Raw genomic sequence first — 20,443 nt, 5'->3', positions numbered from 1 at the left:
TTGATACAATTTACCGAGCAACGGTTTCCAGGTGAAAGAGGGATCCTAAATTCACCCAAACGCTCCAATTTCAGGCAGTAACTATCTGAGAGTCTGAAGCCCCAGAAGCAAAGAGCAGAATGAGAGAAAAGTGACCATCTGCTCAGAATCATAAACAAATCCTCCAGGATTACTTAACACAGTAGCTTTTCACTTTTTTTTTTAGCCACATCCACATTAAGAAATAATTTTATACTGTAACCCAATATACACACAGATTGACAGATGATAAAGATATAGAAACAGATATTTATTAAAATATAAGCTAACAATGAACAATAACTTTGCAAAACATTTCTTTCCATGACTGCTTATAATGCATTCTAATAATTTCTAGTCTATTGTTTCACTTTAATGCTGGCCCCTACTCACATGACTTCTCCATACACTAATGTGTGACCTGCAGTGTAAAAACTGCAGTCTTGGAAGCCTTGTCCTCATACTTTTTGAGATCCCGGGACCTCTAAGCACTGCAAGTGTTAAGGCAGAGAATATAATTCCTTAAGTACGCCAGGTTGGGAGTCAAGAAACATGGTGATACTCATTAATCACCCTGCGACTACCTCGCTCTCACTTATTCTCCTGGATCTCAGATCAGTTGACGTAAAATAAGTAATTTCAATTTCTTTAACTCCAAAATTCTAATGCATGTTGTTTCATCACTGTTGTAAATAAGCTACCAGGAGAGTTGGGTGCAAATGTACAGAGGGATAAGGCTGATGGGTGACCGGAGAGGAAATACCCCATTTTAATGTGTTGGATTTATTGAGATATAATTCATATACAATGTAATTTGTCCATTTAAATATACAATTTAATGTTTTTAATATGTTCACAAGGTTGTGCGACCGTCAGCACAATCTAACTTTAAAATAATTTTTGTTCCCCCTAAAAGAAACCCCATACTCATTAGCAGGCAACCCCCATTGTCCCATCTCCACCTCCCCCCCCCTCCATCCCAGCCCTAAGCAACCACTCGTCTACTTTCTGTCTCTATGAATTTGCCTGTTCTCAACATTCCACATAAATGGAATCATACAGTATGTGGTCTTTTGTGACTAGCTTCTTTCACTCAGCATCACATTTTCAAGGTCCGTGCAAGTTGTGGTAGGTGTCCATACTTCATTCTTTTATTCCCAATAATATTCCATAATATGGACATGGTACATTTTATTTATCTATTCATCAGCTCTTGAACATTTAGGTTGCTTCCACTTCTTGGCTACTTTGGCTAATGCTGCCTTGGACATTCACATACAAGCTACCATGTGATTTTGTGTTTTCACTTCCCTTGGATATATATACCTAGGAGTAGGCTTTCCTGGATCACATGGGAACTCTAGGTTTAACTTTTTGAGGAATAGCAAAACTGTTTCCAAATGGTCTTATCATTGTGCATTCCTACTAGCAATGTATGAGGGCTCAAATCTCTCCACATCCTTCCCAACATTTGTTACTGTGTGCCTTTATAGTGGCCAGGAAATGATATTTCATTGTGCTTTTAATCTGCATTTACCTAGTAACTAACAATACAGCACACTTTTTCATGTGATTATTAGTCCACTGTATATCTTCTTTGGAAAACTATTCAAATCCTTTGTCCATTTTTTCATTAGGTTGTCTTTTAATTATAGTGTTGTAAGAGTTCTTTCTTGATACTGTATATCTGTGCCTTATCAGGTACATGAGTTGCAAATACTTTACTTCTATGGGTTGTGTTTTCACTTTCTTGATGGTGTCCTTTGAAACAAGTTATTTTAAAAGTCCAATATCTATTTTTCCTTTTGTTGCCTGTGCTTTTGGTGTCAAATCTAAAGAACTATTGCCTAACCTAAGGTTACAAACATTTACATCTATGTTTTCTTCTAGGAGTTTTACAGGCTTTGTTAGCTCTTACAGTTAGGCATTTGATCCACTGGGGGTAAAAATTTGCATATGGCATGGTATAGAATCCACTCACATTTAATGTTGTTGTTGATATGGTTGGATTTACCTCTGCCATTTTGCATTTTGTTTTCTTTACGTCTCACATCTTTTTGTTTCTCTATTCACCCTTTATTGCCTTGTTTTGTAGTAAATGGATATTTTCTAGTGTAGCATTTGACTTCCTTTAATGATCTGAATAATTATTTGTTGTTATTGTCTTAGTGGTTGCCCTATAATTTACAAAATACATCTCATCAGAATCTCCTTCAGATTGATATTCACTTAGTTCCAGTGAACTGGTCCGGTTACTCCTATGTAACTCCGTTCTTTGTTTCTGTGGTATTACTGCCATACCTATTATGTCTATATATGTCAAAACCCAACAATACGTTGTTAAAATTATTTATATAATCTGCATCTTCTAAAGAAGCCAACAGAAGAGAGAACATACATATGTAGAGAGTATCCTTATCTTTGCTGGTTCTCTTAATTTCTTTCCATAGATTTGATGTCATTTCCTTATTCTAATTCTTGTCTTTGTCCTATCTCCTTTGTGCTACTATTATTAAACATATCACATTTCTGTATGTTATAGACTTACACACACCTATATGTACATATATTCTATGTATGTTATGGGCCCACCCAATATACACACATATATGTGTGTATATACAGTCATGTGCAATTTCTTTTAAAATCAGTCAAGACAAGAAAGGATAAAAATATGCAATTATACTATCTTTTGTAATACTTACTGTTAGGGAATAAATTATGTTCCCCCAAATTCATACATTGAAGCTCTAACCCCTGATGTGATTGTATTTGGATATAGGACCTTTAAGAGGGTAATTAAGCTTAAATGAGGTCATAAGGGTGGGGCTCTAATCCTATAGGACTGCTGTCCTTATAAGAAAAGGAAGAGATACCAGAGATCTCTCTCTCTCTCTCTCTCTCTCTCTCTTTCATTGTTTCTGCCCACACACAGAGGAAAGGCCATGTGAGGTTGCAAGGAAAACGCAGCTGTCTGCAAGCCAGAAAGAGAGTACTCACCAGAAATCAATTTTCTAGCACTTGATCTTAGAATGCTAGACTCCAGAACTGTGAGAAAATAAATGTCTGTTGTCTGAACCACACAGTCTGTACTATCCTGGTATGGAAGCCCAAACGGACCAAAACACCTACATGATTGCCTTCACCAACACTCTGTATTTTGCACATGGATTCCAACTACTGTCTCGTGTCATCTGCTTTCAGCCTTGAAGAACCTCCTTTTGTATTTCTTGTAAGGCAGGTATGGTAGCCTCGAATTCTCTGTTTTTGTTAATCTGGGAATATTTTTATTTAATTTGAAAGATAATTTCGATGGATATAAAATCCTTGGTTGACAATTTTTCCCTGTCAGTTCTTAGAATGTGTGGTCCCACTACCTTCTAGCCTCTGTTGTTTCGGATGAGAAGTCAGTTAACATTCTAACGGGTTCCCTTGCATAGGCTGAGTTATTGTTCTTTTGCCCTTGCAAGATTTTTTCTTTGTTTTTCAACACTTAAACTATGCATTGCCTGAGTATGGATCTCTTTGATTTATCCCGCTTGAAGTTCATTAAACTTCTTAGATGTGTAGATTGTTTTTCATTAGATACAAGGAGTTTTTCTGCCATTATTTCTTTGACTATTTTTTCTGGCCCCTCCTCTCTCCTCTCTGTCTGGTACTCCCCTTCTGTGTATGTCAGTGCACTTTGGTATCTCACATTTCTCTGAGGATCTGTACATTTATCTTCCTTCTTTTCCTGTTTTCCAGACTGAATCATCTCTATTGATCTACCATCAAGTTTGCTGACTCTTTTGCTGGCTCCAATCTATGACTGAATCCCTGGGGAAGTTTTCATTTCAATTACACTTTTCAACTTCAGAATTTCCATTTGGTTATTTTAAAGAATTTCTCTCTCTTCATTGATATTCTCCATCTGATAATACTTTATCATTACACCCTCCTTTAATTCATTAAGCATTGCTTCCTTTAGTTCTTTGCACATATTTATAACAACTATTTTGGCCAGCTAAATCAACCATTTGAACCATTCAAAAGCAGTTTCATTTCTTTAATATTTATTTATTTTGGGGAGAGAGAGAGTGTGTGTGAGTGGGGAAGTGGCAGAGAGAGAGGGAGAAAGAGAATCCTAAGCAGGTTCTGCACTATCAGTTGGGGTGGAGGGGATAATGGAGCTCAAATGTCACAGACTTATCATTCTTACTGATATTTAGACTTTCTTTTTTTCAATGTTCATTTATTTTTGAGAGAGAGTGAACACAACCAGGAGAGAGGCCAAGAGAGAGGGGTACAGAGGACCCAAAGCGGGCTCTGTGCTGACAGCAGAGAGCCTGATGCGCAGCTTGAACTCATGAACCGTGAGATTATGACCTGAAGCAAAGTTGGATGCTTAAATGACTGAGCCACCCAGGCACCCGAATATTTAGATTTTCTTAAATAAATGTTTCTTTGTTAGCTCTTAGGACAATTTCCAGAGAATTTAAATGATTATTTAAAATTCTTTACCAGTTAAAGTCTGTTTTGTTGGAGAGAGGTCCACTGAACTCTCTACTCTGTCATTCTGGAAGTCCCACCTCCCTCCACTTTGTCCTGCATACACCTTTGCATTTTCTACCCACCTCAAGATGAATTCGTTCCAGTGGTGAAGAAATGTGGAAAAGTGCATTCTTAAAATATTGTATTACTCTCTACCTTTATATCTATATACACAAAGGCACCACCTGATAGCTTTGCCCAAGGGAATGACTAGGTTGGATTAGTAATTCATTCTAGCAGAATGAGTCTGGAGTTGTGGCTGGTAAAGAGGAGGAAGAAAGAAAAGCTTTGAGATACTTTCAACCACAAGAATCGCAGCTGATGCAGAACTAACACGAATGTCAACAGATTGTTAGGAAATTAACATGAGACATTCTGTCCACTCCTTGCCTTCAATTTATATTTAAGGTATAACTGGGGGAGTGTCAACAAAACAAAGGGCAGCTAGAAAATGCTTTCCTGTTATAGGAGGGGAAGGAGATAAACTATCTGCCTGTCCTAACCCTCCTCTTCCTGCTTTTGCTGAAAAGGCTTTCTCCTACCATGAGCTCCTCTGGACTTGGGCCCTCGTGGACACCTGAAATGTAAGGTCTCTACTTCCTCTCCCTCCCACTGATTCCTCACTCTGTCCATGACAGACTCAGGGTCTCTGGCTTAAAACAGAAATGTAATCATCCCTAACTTGTGTGCAAAACTTCATGGTTTGGGATATCTTTCCCCAGGAACAATATTATGAGCAAGAATGAGGTTCCCACGCCAGACCATGGAGCCAGTTTAGAGGAATCTACATCTACTGTGGTTCACACAATTCCAACAGGAGCATGGCCCCTACGGATAGTTCCATGAGAAACACACTGGGCATCCCAACCGCTAACACTGGATTTCTCTAGCTGAGGGGCAGCTTCTGTGGCTCCAAGGTGGCAAAAGCTGAGATGCAGGGGCAAAGGATAGAGTTCTGGGAACAGGGCACGCCGGCGCGGGGCCAGGAGGAAAAGGAAGCGTTTTCTTTTCCCTACAAGTGAGAGCTTCCCAGGCTTGAAGAACTTTACCGTCAGTGCATCTGTAACCTGCATTACTATGAGGCAATTGAGAAACGCAGGGGCTAGGCAACTTGCCCCAAGTGACACCTAGTGTGAACCTTGTGGTGCTTCACCACGTTAGCCTCCAGCGCGGGGACACTCGGTCCTGCTTGCACCGGCCTCCACGGTTTCCCAGTGTGGCTGACCTGGCAGGTGAGAGGGCTCAGTACTGGTTCTGGCCTCCCACCGTGCTCAGGGGCTGGCAAGCTAAAAACAGCACTTCCCAGATTCTCCTGGAGCTGGGTTCCGGACATCTGGAGGTCAACTTGGTTTTGCAAAGAAGTACTCCAATAAGGTTAGAAGGGTGGGAAGTAAGGAGAAGGCCGCCTTCCGGCACCTACTGAGCATTTCTGTAGCTGAGTCCCGCGTGGCTTCCTGGGGACCAAGAGATGGCTGTGGAGATGGTGGGACTGCAGTCCTTCTACGCTCTAGCTACGCTACCGCAATCTGGGCTTAACACTCTGCCTTTCTATGGAGAGTCTCCTTGGAAGCCCCGCCTGGAGCCTGCTGCTCAGCCCTTAAGGACTCAGCTGAGCACCTAAGTACCCGGAGCAAGTCCCTGTCTGTTTATAATACCTGGAGTGGTGTAGTTCCTGCCTTGAGCCCCAACTGATAATCCTATCCTCTCTTCTTTCCTTCCCCTTCCCTGTTCTACTGGGGAAGAACACCGGCAGGCAGTGGAGGGCAGACAGGGGAGCTCTCCAGCAAGTTCTTGCATCCATTTGCTCATTCACCCAACATTTACTGCCTTCCTATTTTGCTCTAGGGCCTGGATCAGACACCTCCTCTTCCCACTCTCCATCCCCTTCAGCGACTCTTACTAGGTAGGACGAGGCACGAGGACACAGAACAAGTTGGGGAGCGGGAAGACGTTTGTGGTTTCGTGCTTGCTGGTCCCCCTCCCCAGAAGATCCACCTCCTCTCCTTGTCTGGCCGCAGGTTCCCAAACATTGAGCAGATACCAGCTCTTTCCAGAGCCAGGATCCGCACCCAGGGGGCTGGCTCCAGAGCCCGTGTGCTCACCACCAGGGAGGAGGAGGGGTAGGGTGCGGAAGACAAAAGAAGGGAGGTGACGTGGCCCAGGTAAGGAGACAGTCACATGTAACACGAATATATAAGCCAGGGGGCTCACTTATTAACCTGCAGGCCACACAGCTGTGGCAGCCAGGGCCTCTGCATTTCCTCTGGAGGGCCTAATGATCACCGTGCTATGTGTGGCACACTTACCTTGGCAAATAGGGAAGGAGTAGAAACCCAGGCGGCAGGCATCACACCGAGGGCCCTCGACCCCAGGGCGGCAGAGGCATCTTCCGTAGGCATCGCATATTTCAGGAAGAACTCCTTCCAAGTTACAGTCACACCCTGCAAGGAGAAGAGACTCTCAGAGGGGCCTCCAGCCTCTGTTCCTTTTGCAGTTTCTGCCTTCCCTCAGGTTTCTGTCACGGAAACTTAGACTGTGACTTATCTGTGGCTTATAGACATTCTTGACCTAGAACACTACATATTCAAGGGAAAAACAACAAATATTAAGAAAAGGTCAGAGATGCCATTAAGAAATATGTAGGGTGGGCACTCGTTTCCAAAGCAGCTAACTCTTTTAACATCTATCCCTGGGTGGCTCGGTCAGTTGAGTGTCCGACTCTTGATTTCCGCTCGGGTCATGATCCCAGGGTCATGAGGTCAAACCCTGCATCAGGCTCTATGCTAAGCATGGAGCCTGCTTGGGATTCTCTCTCCCTCAACCCCTCTCCCCTGCTTGCACTCTCTCTCCCTCTCTCTCTAAAACAAAAGAAAACAAAACAAAAAACCTACCTACTCCTGTGGAAATACTTTGTTTTTTCCCAAATCTTAGCCTTGTACAGTAAAACTTCAAGTTAATAGACTCCTACCTAATGACAATCTTGAATCAAACATATTTCTACCTTCCATTTTCTACAAGAAAAGAAATGAACATAAATCCAGCCCTACTATGTGCCAGCCATGGTTCTGGGGGCTACAGGTGGGTGATCTCACTTAATCCTCCAGGACCAAGGCCTCCCCAGCAGTCAGGGTGCTTCCAATCCCTCAAACATGTGCTCTCCCACCTCAGGGCCTTTGCTCTGGCTGTTCCCTCTGCCTGTAATGCCCTTCTCCGGTTCTTTCTCTTCCTCTCCTAGGAGGGTCTCCCCCAACCAACCCACACAAGCCCTCCCCTTCCCCCCCCCCCCCCCACCCCGGCTCTTCTCTCCCGTTGCTGTTGGTTCTTTTACAACACTTTAATTACTGAAATCACTGAATGGCCTCATGACTTGTGCTTTGACCCATAGAAGGAAGTAAAAATGCTCTGATGTGATTTCTGAGCCCAGGTCACGACAGGTTTTGCGGTTTCCATTCTCACCCTCCAGGAACCCTGAGACCAGCATGTGAGTCCACAGGGAAGGGAAAGCTTTACTGTCGGTTACTGTCTTGGCATTGAAACCAAGCACTGGAATTCAGTAAGAAACTGGACTTTACCACGGGCATCGAGGCCCAAAGAATCCTTATTTATAACCATCTGTGAACAGAAAGAAAGCATCTGGTACCTATGCATTTTTTAAACTGTTTCTGGGGGCGCCTGGGTGGCTCAGTTGGTTAAGCGTCCAACTTCAGCTCAGGTCATGATCTCGCAGTCTGTGAGTTCAAGCCTCAAGTCAGGCTCTGTGCTGATAGCTCAGAGCCTGGAGCCTGCTCTGGATTCTGTCTCCCTTTCTCAATGCCCCTCCCCTGCTCACACTCTGTCTCTGTCTCTCTCAAAAATGAATAAACATTTTGGGGAGCCTGGGTGGCTCAGGCGGTTAAGCGACCGACTTCGGCTCAGGTCATGATCTCTCCGTCCGTGAGTTTGAGCCCCGCATCGGGCTCTGTGCTGACAGCTCAGAGCCTGGAGCCTGTTTCAGATTCTGTGTCTCCCTCTCTCTGCCCCTTCCCCATTCATGCTCTGTCTCTCTCTGTCTCAAAAATAAATAAACGTTAAAAAAAATTTTTTTTAATAAATAAATAAACATTTTAAAAAATAAAAAAAACTGTTTCTGAAAATCACTTTTCAACATTTCCTCTTCCTTACCTAGCAAACAGTCCCACACAGAGTCAGAAACCATGAGGGCCCCCTCACGTCTGCCTGACCCTCACCTCCCCACACCTCCCCAATGGGTCGTAATGATTATACCTCAGGAAAGTCCCTGGAATCTTCCTCTGCTTCCAGAGTTCCAGAGTCTTCATCCAGGGCTTCACCCTTGTTTGCCTAGATTATTTATAGAGCCTCCTAACCAGGCTGTCGGCTTCCCATCTTGCTCCCTTCCAATCCATTCTCCAAGCTGGTATCAAGAGGGATCTTTCTTAAACGCCAACCTTCTCACCTCATATCATTTTCCAGTTTAAATCCCCCAAGGGTGACACAACACCTTCAGGACACAACCCAAAGTCTTTGACGTGTGTGACACAGTAACCCCTTCAAAATCTGCCAGGCTGCCAGCACCCTAAGCAGCACCTTTGCACAAACTAGAAAAAATGTCCCTTGTCAAGATGCTTTCCTGACCCTTGCCGTACAATGGCCACCATAAATATACAAATCTTCGATATCCTCCATGGATATGGCTCCCCTTCCCCCCTTCAACCTGCACATCTGAGCCTGGCTGCCCATCCTGGTCTTTCCCTAATCCTCTCCACCTCCTGAACTTCTTCCCCCTTCCCCTGATCCAGCCCCAGGAACCTACCTGCCATCCCCTCTCGTATCCCCATGGCTTCTCTCAGCTGTCCCTCTGCCTGGCTAACTCCTTCATGCTCCAAGACCCCGCTCCTTCTCCTGCTCTGGGGAGACCTCCCACAGCCTCTACCCTCCTCCTTCCTGCCTGCCTCCCTCTCTTCATTCCGTAAGGATGCCCCCCATCCTGCATGCTTCCATAGCTTTGTGTTCTCACGCAGCCATAGTGTTAAGTCCTGCTGCTGTAACTGTTCACCTGCCTGTGTTTTCACAGGACTGGGAGCTGCCAGGGAGTGGGGACTGTGAGGCAGACAGCTGTCTGGGCAGTGCCTAGTACAGGGCGGGTACATTCATTCTGAATGAAGAATACACTAAATAGTCTCTCGAACACCTTCAGTTCTTTTTAGTAAACACGATCCCTTGAATTCTATTTTACTGGCATCCATACAGAGCCTCCAAACTGAGATATCAGAATTTGCCTGTCCATCCTGAAGCCTTAGCTGACGGGTCTCCATGACAACAGTGACTCCCCACCCTGCCAAGCAGATGAAATGCCCGGGCCGGGGAAGGACGGCCAGGAAAGCATGCCCCAGCGGCTGCTGCCCCGACCCGAGCTCCCACCGTTAGTGCGTCCTCCAGCCCCAGCCACACTGACCTCAAAGGTCTGGCAAAGGCATCTTGCTAATTATAAAGTGACTGCCAGAATCAAACCCTTTCTATGATATTTGTCAAGAAACCGGCTGGGCACTCATGTCTTCAGGCCACATGGACAGCTTTCCATAACCATCACCAGCTTGCCTCAATCTCCTAGGTAAAGTCAAGTAAGCACCTGGAGTCTTTCTGCAGCTGTTTTTCCACTGGCCCCTGCTCTTTGAACTTGGAGGCATAAAAGCATACACGTGCCTGCAGGCTAGTGTCCCTCTAGAGTGTATGTTTCGCATATGCTGTCGTTTTCAAATGGAGCCCTTGAAGATGTGTCGAAGATACACTGATTTCCTAGAAATAAATCTTGAGTGGATATAAATGATCACTTGGCCCCAGAAAACCCTGATAATATCCAAGGTCCTGAAATATAATGAAAAAAAAAAAAAACCTGCAAACGTTCTGATCTGCAAAACTGTTCTGTCCTTTGGCTTCAAGTCATTGTGTCTGGAACTGAGCGTATGGATTTCCTAGAAAAGTGGTTCTCAATCTTTGCTGCACTTTGGAATCTCCCGGGAAAATATAATTACCTGGCAGTGGAATCCTAAACCCAGAATTCTGATATAATGCCACGACCTGTAATCTATGGCCCGAGAACCAAACCCATCCCTGTTTTAGTAAATAAAAGTTTTACTGGGACACAGCCAAGATCTCACATTTACATGTTGACTATGGTCACTTCCCCGGTACAACAACAAAGTTGACTTTTTGCAGCTTCACCTACAAATCTAAAACCATTTACCATCTGACCCTTTGCAGGCAAGTTTGCCGACCATTAAGCGGGATTTTTAGTAAAGTAGTGGTTCTTAACAAGAGACATACGTCAGAATCATCTGGAAAACCTCTTCAAAAGATAAGCCTGGACTTCATCCTGGAAAAGGCAGATTAAGATCTGGAGTGCTACAGAGGAATTTCCACTTTGTAAAAGCAAGGGATTCTAAAACACAGCCCTGTTTCAGAACCACTGTACTAGAAAACGTCAATGGACCTTCATGAATTCAAACTCTCTGGGGTGCTCAGGTGCTCGATATTATCCAGTGTTCTGCATCTTCTGGGAGCTGACATGTTTGAGCTTCTAATGTTCACTGCTGAGTCAGGCCCCAAAGTGGGTGTTTTTATTTTTATTCTTATTCAATGTTTCTTCCCTTCTTTCTTCCTTCCTCCCTCCCTCCCTCCCTTCCTCCCTCCCTCCCTTCCTTCCTTCCTTCCCTCCTTCCTTCCTTCCCTCCGTTTGAGAGAGAATTCCAAGCAGGTTCTGCACTGTCAGCAAAGAGCCCGACATGGGGCTCCATCTCATGAATGAAGAGATCATGACCTGAGCCGAAACTAAGAGTCAGACGTTTAACTGAATGAGCCCTCAACTGGGTGTTTTTAAAATGCAATAATCAAAGGGGCACCTGGGTGGTGCAGTTAAGCATCCAACTTTAGCTGAGGTCATGATCTCGCAGTCTATGAGTTCAAGCCCCGCACTGGGCTCTGTGCTGACAACTCAGAGCCTGGAGCCTGCTTCAGATTCTGTGTCTCCCTCTCTCCCTGCCCCTCCCCAGCATCCCCCTCTCTTTCTCTCTCTCTCTCTCAAAAATAAATAAATAAACATTAAAAAAAATAAAATAAAATGCAATAATCAAAGACCAAATTGAAGTAATATCTGTGTATTCAAATTCCCAGATAGATCTCACTGCATTCACTGAACCTTCTTTTCCTTGAGGCTGTATTCTAAGGCTTCCCTCATATTTTCTAACAGATGTCTGAACAGTCCTTCAAATTCAATTAAATTTCTTTTCCTGAAGTCTAGTGGGGGAGAAAAAGAAATTGACTAACAAAGGAATTACTGGAAACAGATGGTAAATGGGAGATCTAAAACATTTTTGTGGAAGAAAACCCAAGATGTGTGGTGTAATCAAGGCTCAAAAGCAGAGTTCCATTCTAGTCAATGAACAGACATCAAGGAAACGTTTGCAGACAGCCACTGTGGACAGGATACCGCCCGCTGTGGGCAGGGTAGATACTGTGGGAGTTAGAACCATAGTTGCTGTCCTCAAGCGACCAAGTGTCTGGTGAAGGCTTTGGACAATACCCCTCATAACAATGCAGAGCCCAGTGGTTTGCTCAGAGGAGCTGGGTACGTATAGGGCAGAAGGAGGAAGGAAAACAGCAAGGTAAACAGGATCACATTACCTGGCCTCAGGTCAGCCCCCTGTGCTGCCCCCAAGTCCTAGGACATTCCCCACCCCCACTCTCTCCCCCACATTCTGAGATGACTCTTAACATACCTTCCGTCTCTTCAACCCCAAAGCTTCCTCCCCAACCTCACCTTCTGCCCCTGACCTTGATTCTTACTCCATAGAGGAAAAAGAAGGAACGGCCAGAACATAGCATCCCTAAGTTCCCACCACTGCATCCACCTCCCCACCCCCCCCCCCCAGCCTTGCACTTCACCTTGTCTTCTGCAGCCTTTCCCGCCTCCAACAAATGGCACCTCTTCCTCCTGTTTGCCCCATCCAGAAGCCTTGGAATCACCCCAGCGGCCTCGCTTTCTCTCATATCCCACCTCTAAGCCAGCAATCCCCTGGGGAGTCCTGGTGTCTCTATCTTCAGATTATAGCCACATTCTGTCCACTTCCTGTCACCACCACTGACACGTCCTCGTTCTGAGCCGCCACTGTCTCTCCCTCATAGATGATCACAGTAGCCTTCCAGGACATCTCCCTGCTTCCTCTTTTCTCCTCCTACAACTGGTTTTCAACACCATTCGCCGTGGAGTTCCTTATACAATGACATTTGTCTATGCGAACTGTCCATGGCTCCTCTCTGAGAATAGAAGGTAAAGTCTTTGCAGTGGGTGATAAGGGCCTGCCATCCGGCCCCCAACACTTCCCTTCCTTACCTCTCTTGCTGTGCTCACTCCGCTTTCACACCCTGCTCTCCCTTTGGTTCCATGAACACCCCCTCCCTCCATGTTCCTGCCCCAAGGACTTTGCATTGGCTCTTTCCTGGGTCTGGATGCTTGTCCCCAGGTACCTGCAGAGCTCACCGCTCACCCCCTAAGGTCCTTGCTTGTCTCTTCAATAAGGTCCCTCCTCGACAACCCTATTTAAATCTGCAAACCTCACATTCCCTCACTTCTCTCCCAGACTTATGTTCTGCACAGCACTCATGGCCAAGGCTACCTCCAGCACATCCCTTGAGCCGCTATAGTGTTGCAGAAATGGAAATCTGCCAGAGAGAGCTTTCCAGAGACCATCTTCTTGTCTGGTCACAAGTGCCCCTTCTCTGCCCACCCGTACCCTGGACCCAGCGGAAGGAGAGGCACATGTGCTCACATCCACCTGGCATTACCTCCACCCCAGTGAGATGAGCATGTGACCGTCAGGCTGCTACTGGCACCCTGGGGGGTGAGAAGCAAACTCAGTGGATGATGGGAACATGATCCAGAAGGGCCACAGTCACGGGCCGTGTACATGTGGTGTGCCTTTCTGAGTGTGTATGCCCCCGCGTGTGCCATTATGGGTTTACACAGGAAACTGCCCACAGCTCCAGAATCAAACCTCAAGACCTAGAATATTCCTCATATGGGTTAGTTTATGCCTACCATGTGAAAGCACCCCCCGCCTTAAAAATAGCACCTTTGTGCAGCACACAACCTTGCATATGATACTCTAACACAGAGAGATTTTATTTATTTAGTGGCTTATATATTATTTTTGTTATTGTAGGAGTCCATCCACTGGAATATAAGCTACAGGAGAGCTGGGAATCTTTCTCTATTCTCTTCACTGATAAGTTTCCAGCACACGGAATGTGCTGAACACATAATAGGTGATCATAAAATACCTGCGAATGAGTGATTAGGTAGGTGTAGCACCCACATCCTCTCGGTACTCACCTCTCCACCCCAAAGGCTGCTTCCTGCACACCTCTGCCACTCTCTGCCCAGGGGTACCCCCTCTGGCTGAGGAGCCCCTTGGCCTTCCAGCATACCAAGCCAGAAGTACCAGAGTCGATGCCCCCAAAGCAACCTTCCATTGATGGCAAGTCACTGAAGGTATCCCTTCAGCTGGGATAATGCTGAGCAAGTTCTGTGCTGTCGCCTAGAGTCGCCTAGGGGAATGGAGCTCCAGGTGGTACCAGCGGACCTTGCTTGCTAACGGCTCCCTTCACTCCCTGACTCACCCTCTTACTGATGTCTCCTGGGATCATATCCCGAATCATTTGCTCGTGCTTCAATCTTTTCTCGGCGTCTCTGCACGTGGAACCCAACTAAGACAGTAGGCAACGGACCTACTGTCCGCCGGAAGTTTTGGGCAAGCACCGGACCGCCACCGGAAGTTTTGGGCAAGCAAGTGATCTACATTTCAAGCTCTGTTTAGTTTCCTTAATCAGGTAGCATCACGCAAAAGACAGACTAAAACAGAGAATGATGGGTGGTGAGGAACTGAAACAGGACAGCCCCACAAGGCACCCACCATGCTCCCGTAAGGACCATTAGAGCTTGGGCACAGTAGTTAGTGGGCACAGGAAGTAGAAAAATAATTTGGAGCATAACATTTCCATTGAAGTTAAAGCAAAAGAGAAGGTACTTGCCTTTCATATCTCCAGCTACTGAATCTTCTGGACTCGGGGTAGAAATAGGGAATATGGGAATTCCTAGAAAAATTGTTTTTAAAAAAAGACAGGGAAAGATTAAGGAGATAGTAAAGTAAAACATTAAGTTGCACAAACTAGAAGGAAGCCCTTCAAACTTACTGCAAAGTAGCATGTGGAGCCTAATTTAGAGAAAGGCAATACTGCTTGCCATATTGAAAATAATAACAACTGAAACCAGACTGGTCAGACGTTCTGATTTGTATACTAAGTGAACTGAAATGGTATTTTGTGCTTGCAATAGCTATGTCTCAGTGTAAGCAAGGATGAGCTTGGTTTCTCTAACATTTATTGGTTTTTTAATGTAAAATTGAAAATAGATTTTGTTTTTTTTTCAAGTTTTTCCCCCTAAAATTTGACTGATGCCACAAAATTGTTTCAAGGTTTTGTTTTGTTTTGTTTTGTTTTTTGTCACTAAAAAGGCAACTACAATTTCTGCTCATCCTGTATCTAATAATTACAGATTCTAAACTGACTAAACCTCAATTCAGTGCTACTATGTTTGGGCTTAAAAATTTGTTCCTTGAAAAAAAAAAAATTGCTTTCAGGCAGCCTGGGTGACTCAGTCAGTTAAGCAGCCGACCTCAGCTCAGGTCATGATTTCACATCTCGTGGGTTCGAGCCCCACCTCAGGCTCTGTGCTGACAGCTCAGAGCCTGGAGCCTGCTTCAGATTCTGTGTCCTCCTCTCTCTCTCTGCCCCTCCTCTGTCTGTGCTCTTTCTCTCTCAAAGAGCTCTCATCCTCCAAATCAGGATACTCAATGGTGAGAGGGGGTGCTAGGTTCAGAATTCCCCTGGGACAGCAGGTGTGAGCCAGGACATATAGTCACCCCATTCACATGTGCCCTGCCCCCATGTCCCCACAACTCGGTCTGCTTTTCCTGCCACGCAGAGCTGGGAAAGCAAGAACCAATGCAGTAATGGCAGAGCGGGGGGGGGGGGGGGGGGGGGGGGGTTGGTGGTTGAGACAGTGTTTCTTTGTCCTAACAGGACAGTGCAGTGTTTACACTTTTGCAGAACAAACAGAACCATGGCTCTTGTAACAATTTGCAGAGTTGGTTTCAGACTCTCCTGCTTCATGTTCTATAGTGTTTCTACAAGATACATACTTTTTCTCTCTGAGATGCTGAGATACTCAGATCACTGCAGTGGGGAGGGGTGGAGCCCATGATAACTTGGCCTATCACACAGTGGGGAAAAGGGGAAACATATCCCCCTGCCACCCAAAGCAATGCATATGCAAATGAACATCTGGTACCCTTGACATTTCTTCCAGGTTTTTTTTCAACAAAAATCACACGCATGGATCACTGTTCAATTGAAATTGCCAATATTTGACTTCTCTGACCTACTGGGATGATAATACTATGGTACAACCTAACGTAATCACCAGACATAAACAACTGACTATAAAATGTACTCATATAAACTTTATGTTCTGAACTTTTGGCAACACTTCCATGTAAACACAGCATACCTGGCCCCATTTCTGTGGTGAGCCCCCCACTGCCTGCCGTGCTCTCGGGAATTAATGCACCAGGCCCAGCTATGTGCCAAGAAAGGAGGCCTCTCCTTCTGCAGCCGCTACTTACTCAAGCAAAACGGGAAATTATAGTACCCAACTGCACATTCCTCACAGTTGTCTCCGCGGAAATTCGGTTTGCACTTGCAGCGGCCTGAGCCCGGCTCACAGTCATCTGCGTGTTCGGGGTTACAGCTGCAAGCTACGAGAAACATCAGGGTTCAGAGATCAGTCCTTCCCTTCACTGCACTTAATATGGTAGCTATGTCCCCAGGACTTCTCAGGCGATGTTTAATGCTCTACTCTCGGTCCACGGTTATTCTTGAAAGGGCACAGCCTGTTTTCTACTTCATACCTCGTCAATAGTTTGCAATGATCAAACCCCAGGGGCTCCCAGAGAACTCAGATAGGCTTCTGAGTTCTCCGGAATATAGTTTATTACACTGAGCACTGCCCAGCTCACTGCAGAAGAAGAAAGGTCTGCACAGATTACAATCAGAGGGGGCTGGGTGGACGTGTGCTGTAGCCCCTGGTAGGTCTGTTGGACACAGCCCCTCCTGGCCACGAGCCAACTGTGAATGTTCAGGGTGGTCATCATTACGCAGGTGTGATGCAGTCACAAGTGTGGGATGCCTGGACATCGACATCTCATATGTGGACAGCACAACAAGACTGTACCCATAACCCGAATGTTAGATTCCAGTGATAGGACTTACTAAAGGCAGTTTTGCAACCAACACGACTACTAGGTTTGCATTCCAGACAGACATACTTGGGCTATAAGAGGCTTGGTAGCTCCTCACTTGGGACCTTTCCTTGACCTGAAAAGTCCTGACCTTAGACAGCAAAAATACTGTCATAAACCAGCTAAGTACATGTCCTGTGAGGAACTGGGAAACTAGGGAGGCCATGGGCATCAAGCATCCCCCAGCCTGGCTTCTCCTGGTGTCCTCTGCTTAACTTGCTTAAGACGTACGTGTCCTGTGGATTCTTTACGCTAGCCTATAATATCTCTGCGAGACCACTTCAGTGATGAAGAAAGAGGCTGGAACAGTGATGGAGATTGCTCTGAGATTCCAGAGCACGTACGTCTGCATTCACGGTGTCCTGGTCTCCTTTGCTAAAGCCTGTTCTTCGTGGGCACAAGAAAAGGGATGGACAGACTTCGTGGGACGATGTGGGAGAGGGAGGGAAGACAGGAGCACTCTTTTAACAAGGACAAATGCCCAACAGAGGGGCAAATCGGAGTCCACACATTCTTTGGACTTGGATGCCCTCAAATGTTAGTGATACGAAGAATGAATCTGGGGGTACAGTGGGCACAGCGGCCAACTTCAGGCCTGGAACTGCTTTCCAACTGTGACAGCCACCAAACATAAAACAGATTACACATGGAGGGCAAAGTCCAGTCTGACCTGTGTCTGACAGTTCCCCAGGGAAAACCCAGGGCATCTATCTGTATCACGGATGTGAAAAGGCACAGAGGCACCAGACAGATAGGACCTGTATCCTGGAGCTACCAGTTAGCGGGTTTTGCCACCTGGGCTCAAATATTTAACTACTCAGAGCCTTCGGTTTCTCCAGATCTAAAAATGAAAATAATAATACAATGTGAGTTGGTTGCATCAGACATTTGTGGAAGTATTTCACAACCCCTTGCATATAATGAGTGCTCAATAAATCATAGCTATTTTAGATACGATGACTATTATTAGATCCTTGAAATTATGACTATGTTGTCTTGATGCTAATTCAGACAAAAATTTGAAACCATTGGAGCTCGCAGAAACATGAGGAAAATGGAGGAACATTGGTTACAGGGCTAGTAACGTGACGAGCCCAACACTTTGTGTCTTCCTAGGTGCTTCTGATGGCATTTCATTCTATCTTAGGGAATATGCAGGCATACCTCATTTTATTGTGCTTTTCTTTATTGTGCTTCGCAGATACTATGTTTTGTTTTTTTTTTTAGAAATTGACAGTTTGTGGCCACCCTGCATTGAGCAAGTCGATCAGCACGTTTTTTCCAACAGCATTTGCTTGCTTTGTGTCCCTGTTACATTTTGAGAATTCTCCCAACATTTCAAACTTTTTCATTATTACTGTGGTCAGTGATTACAACTAGCTGAAAGCTCAGGTGATGGTTATCACTTTTTAACAACAAAGTATTTTTTCATTAAGGTATGTACTTTTTTTTTAAGACATGATGCTACTGCACACCAAATAGGCTATGGCTATGGTATCTGTAAACATAACTTTGATAGACACTGGGAGACCAAAACATTCATTCAACCCGCTGTATTGCAACAGTCGCTTTATTGCAATAATCACTTTCTCATGGTGGTCTAGACTCAAACCCGCAACATCTCCAAGGTATGCCTGTATTATCAGTCCCACTTATATATAAGAAATCTGAGGCTCAGGGAGATTATGTAGCCAGATGAGGTCACACAGCTAGAAGGAGTAGAATCAACAATGTGAAAAGTGAAAAAAGAGGGAGGGAAGAGTTTAGCCCGGTGACCACGCCAAAGTGGTACAGTACCGACACTCTAAGAAGCACCGAATCGAAATGAAACTTACGGATGCAGCCATGCGGGGCATCCACTGGAACGCCGTAAGGGCGGTAATAACCCTTAGCACAGATTTCACAGTTCACACCAGCTGTATTATGCTAGAAAGAAACAAAAGAAACTTAGAAGGAAGAGTACCAGAAAAGTCCTTACTTTGTGCTGTTCATCCAATGAAATCATGGTCACGTACAATTGCAATTTCAGAGTCAAAAAAATAAGTGTTCATCTTGACCTTGAGTCTCTAAGATCTGCCACAGGGCACTGGCTGACAGGTGGGTCTGGATTTTTTTTTTCCCCCATTGGAAGAAGAAATACAGGTAAGTTCCATGACCTAGACAGCCCAGGTTTTCCCCTCTGGCACAGAATTTGCTCAGTGAAACACCTGACATTTCAGTGAGAAAAACTCAAGAGCACTCTTCTTCCTCGCTCAATCAGAAGAACTAACCACCCTTAGGTTTATCCCAAGGACTAAAGGGTCAGGTGCGTATCCTTATCTTTCCCAACTTTGGAAGAAACAACGCATACAGATTCTCTTCTCTCAACATCCCAATTTTATCTGTACTTTAGTCATGACATCCTGTTCCAAACATTTCTGTTATGTGAATGGAAAATGTAGGTGCAAGTCTCCCACACAGAGCCCATTTTAAAATACAATAGTAGGTGGATTTTTACATGTCATGGTTAATCCTTGTTATTGCCACAAATCAAGTTGCCCAACGTGTATCACCAGTTTCCAAGAACTATACAGCACAGACCAACTCAATGTCTTGATCTCTAATTTGGAAACAATCAGAAGGACAGTGTTATTTCATTAATGAAAAGGGATGTAATAGGAAGTTAAAAGGAAAAAAACCAATATAACACGCTTTGACCCAAAAGAAGTCTGCGTAAAATCAGAGCGGAGAACAAAGACCCTTTTCTGAATCCTCTTTCCCATTTTAGATGGTTTTATTAATTACGGATTTTTATTTACTACCACTCCTTGTCCTGTGGGCTAAAATCTGAATTCACTTTAACACCGAGGTCTAAAACCACACTGGCCACTTCTCTGACTTAACATTTACATGCATAAACATTTAGGCAAATATGAAACAGCTGCAGTCCACCTCCCTTTAATCAAATGCCGATTAACCTTCTCAACTCTGCTGCTTGCACTGTGACTTATAATAGCCAGGATGTGAGGTTAATCTGGTTCCCCAATTTTTCCCCATTGAAGAAGGAAAATTTCTCTGAAGTGGGCAGCCCCACCTCTCCCTTCTACCACAAATTTCGGTTAATAAAGCACCTGCCACGGGTGCCATATTTTTTAAATTTATTTTTTAATGTTTATTTATTTTTGAGAGAGACAGAGCATAAGCGGTGGAGGGGAAGAGAGAGAGGGAGACACAGAATCAGCAGCAGGCTCCAGGCTCTGACATATAAGCACAGAGCCCGATGCAGAGCTCAAACTCACAAACCGCGAGATCATGACCTGAGCCGACGTTGGACGCTCAACCGACTGAGCCACCCAGGCATCCCACGGGTGCCATATTTTTAAGACACCTGCCACGGGTGCCATTATTTTTAGGACACAAAGAACAGCAACAAATGACCAAAATAGAGCCACAAATCCCCTGCAGATGGAAAGATGCCTGTAGTTTACCTCCAAATCTCGGGT

The 20,443-nt window shown here is 44.9% G+C and overlaps 1 protein-coding gene across 1 annotated transcript in view; it reads right to left on the bottom strand.

The window, feature by feature from the left end:
• Window positions 1-20,443, bottom strand: part of LAMA3 (laminin subunit alpha 3) — a 267,946-nt gene that overhangs the window by 161,491 nt on the left and 86,012 nt on the right. The window contains 4 exon segments of the mRNA XM_043558464.1: window positions 6,858-6,992; window positions 14,635-14,697; window positions 16,287-16,418; window positions 18,797-18,887. Coding sequence (XP_043414399.1) covers window positions 6,858-6,992; window positions 14,635-14,697; window positions 16,287-16,418; window positions 18,797-18,887 — 421 coding nt within the window.

Source organism: Prionailurus bengalensis, chromosome D3 (assembly GCF_016509475.1).
Source record: "Prionailurus bengalensis isolate Pbe53 chromosome D3, Fcat_Pben_1.1_paternal_pri, whole genome shotgun sequence".
Lineage (NCBI taxonomy): Eukaryota > Metazoa > Chordata > Mammalia > Carnivora > Felidae > Prionailurus > Prionailurus bengalensis.
The sequence above is the reverse complement of the archived record's forward strand: the minus strand, read 5'-3'. Positions and strand labels throughout refer to the sequence as shown.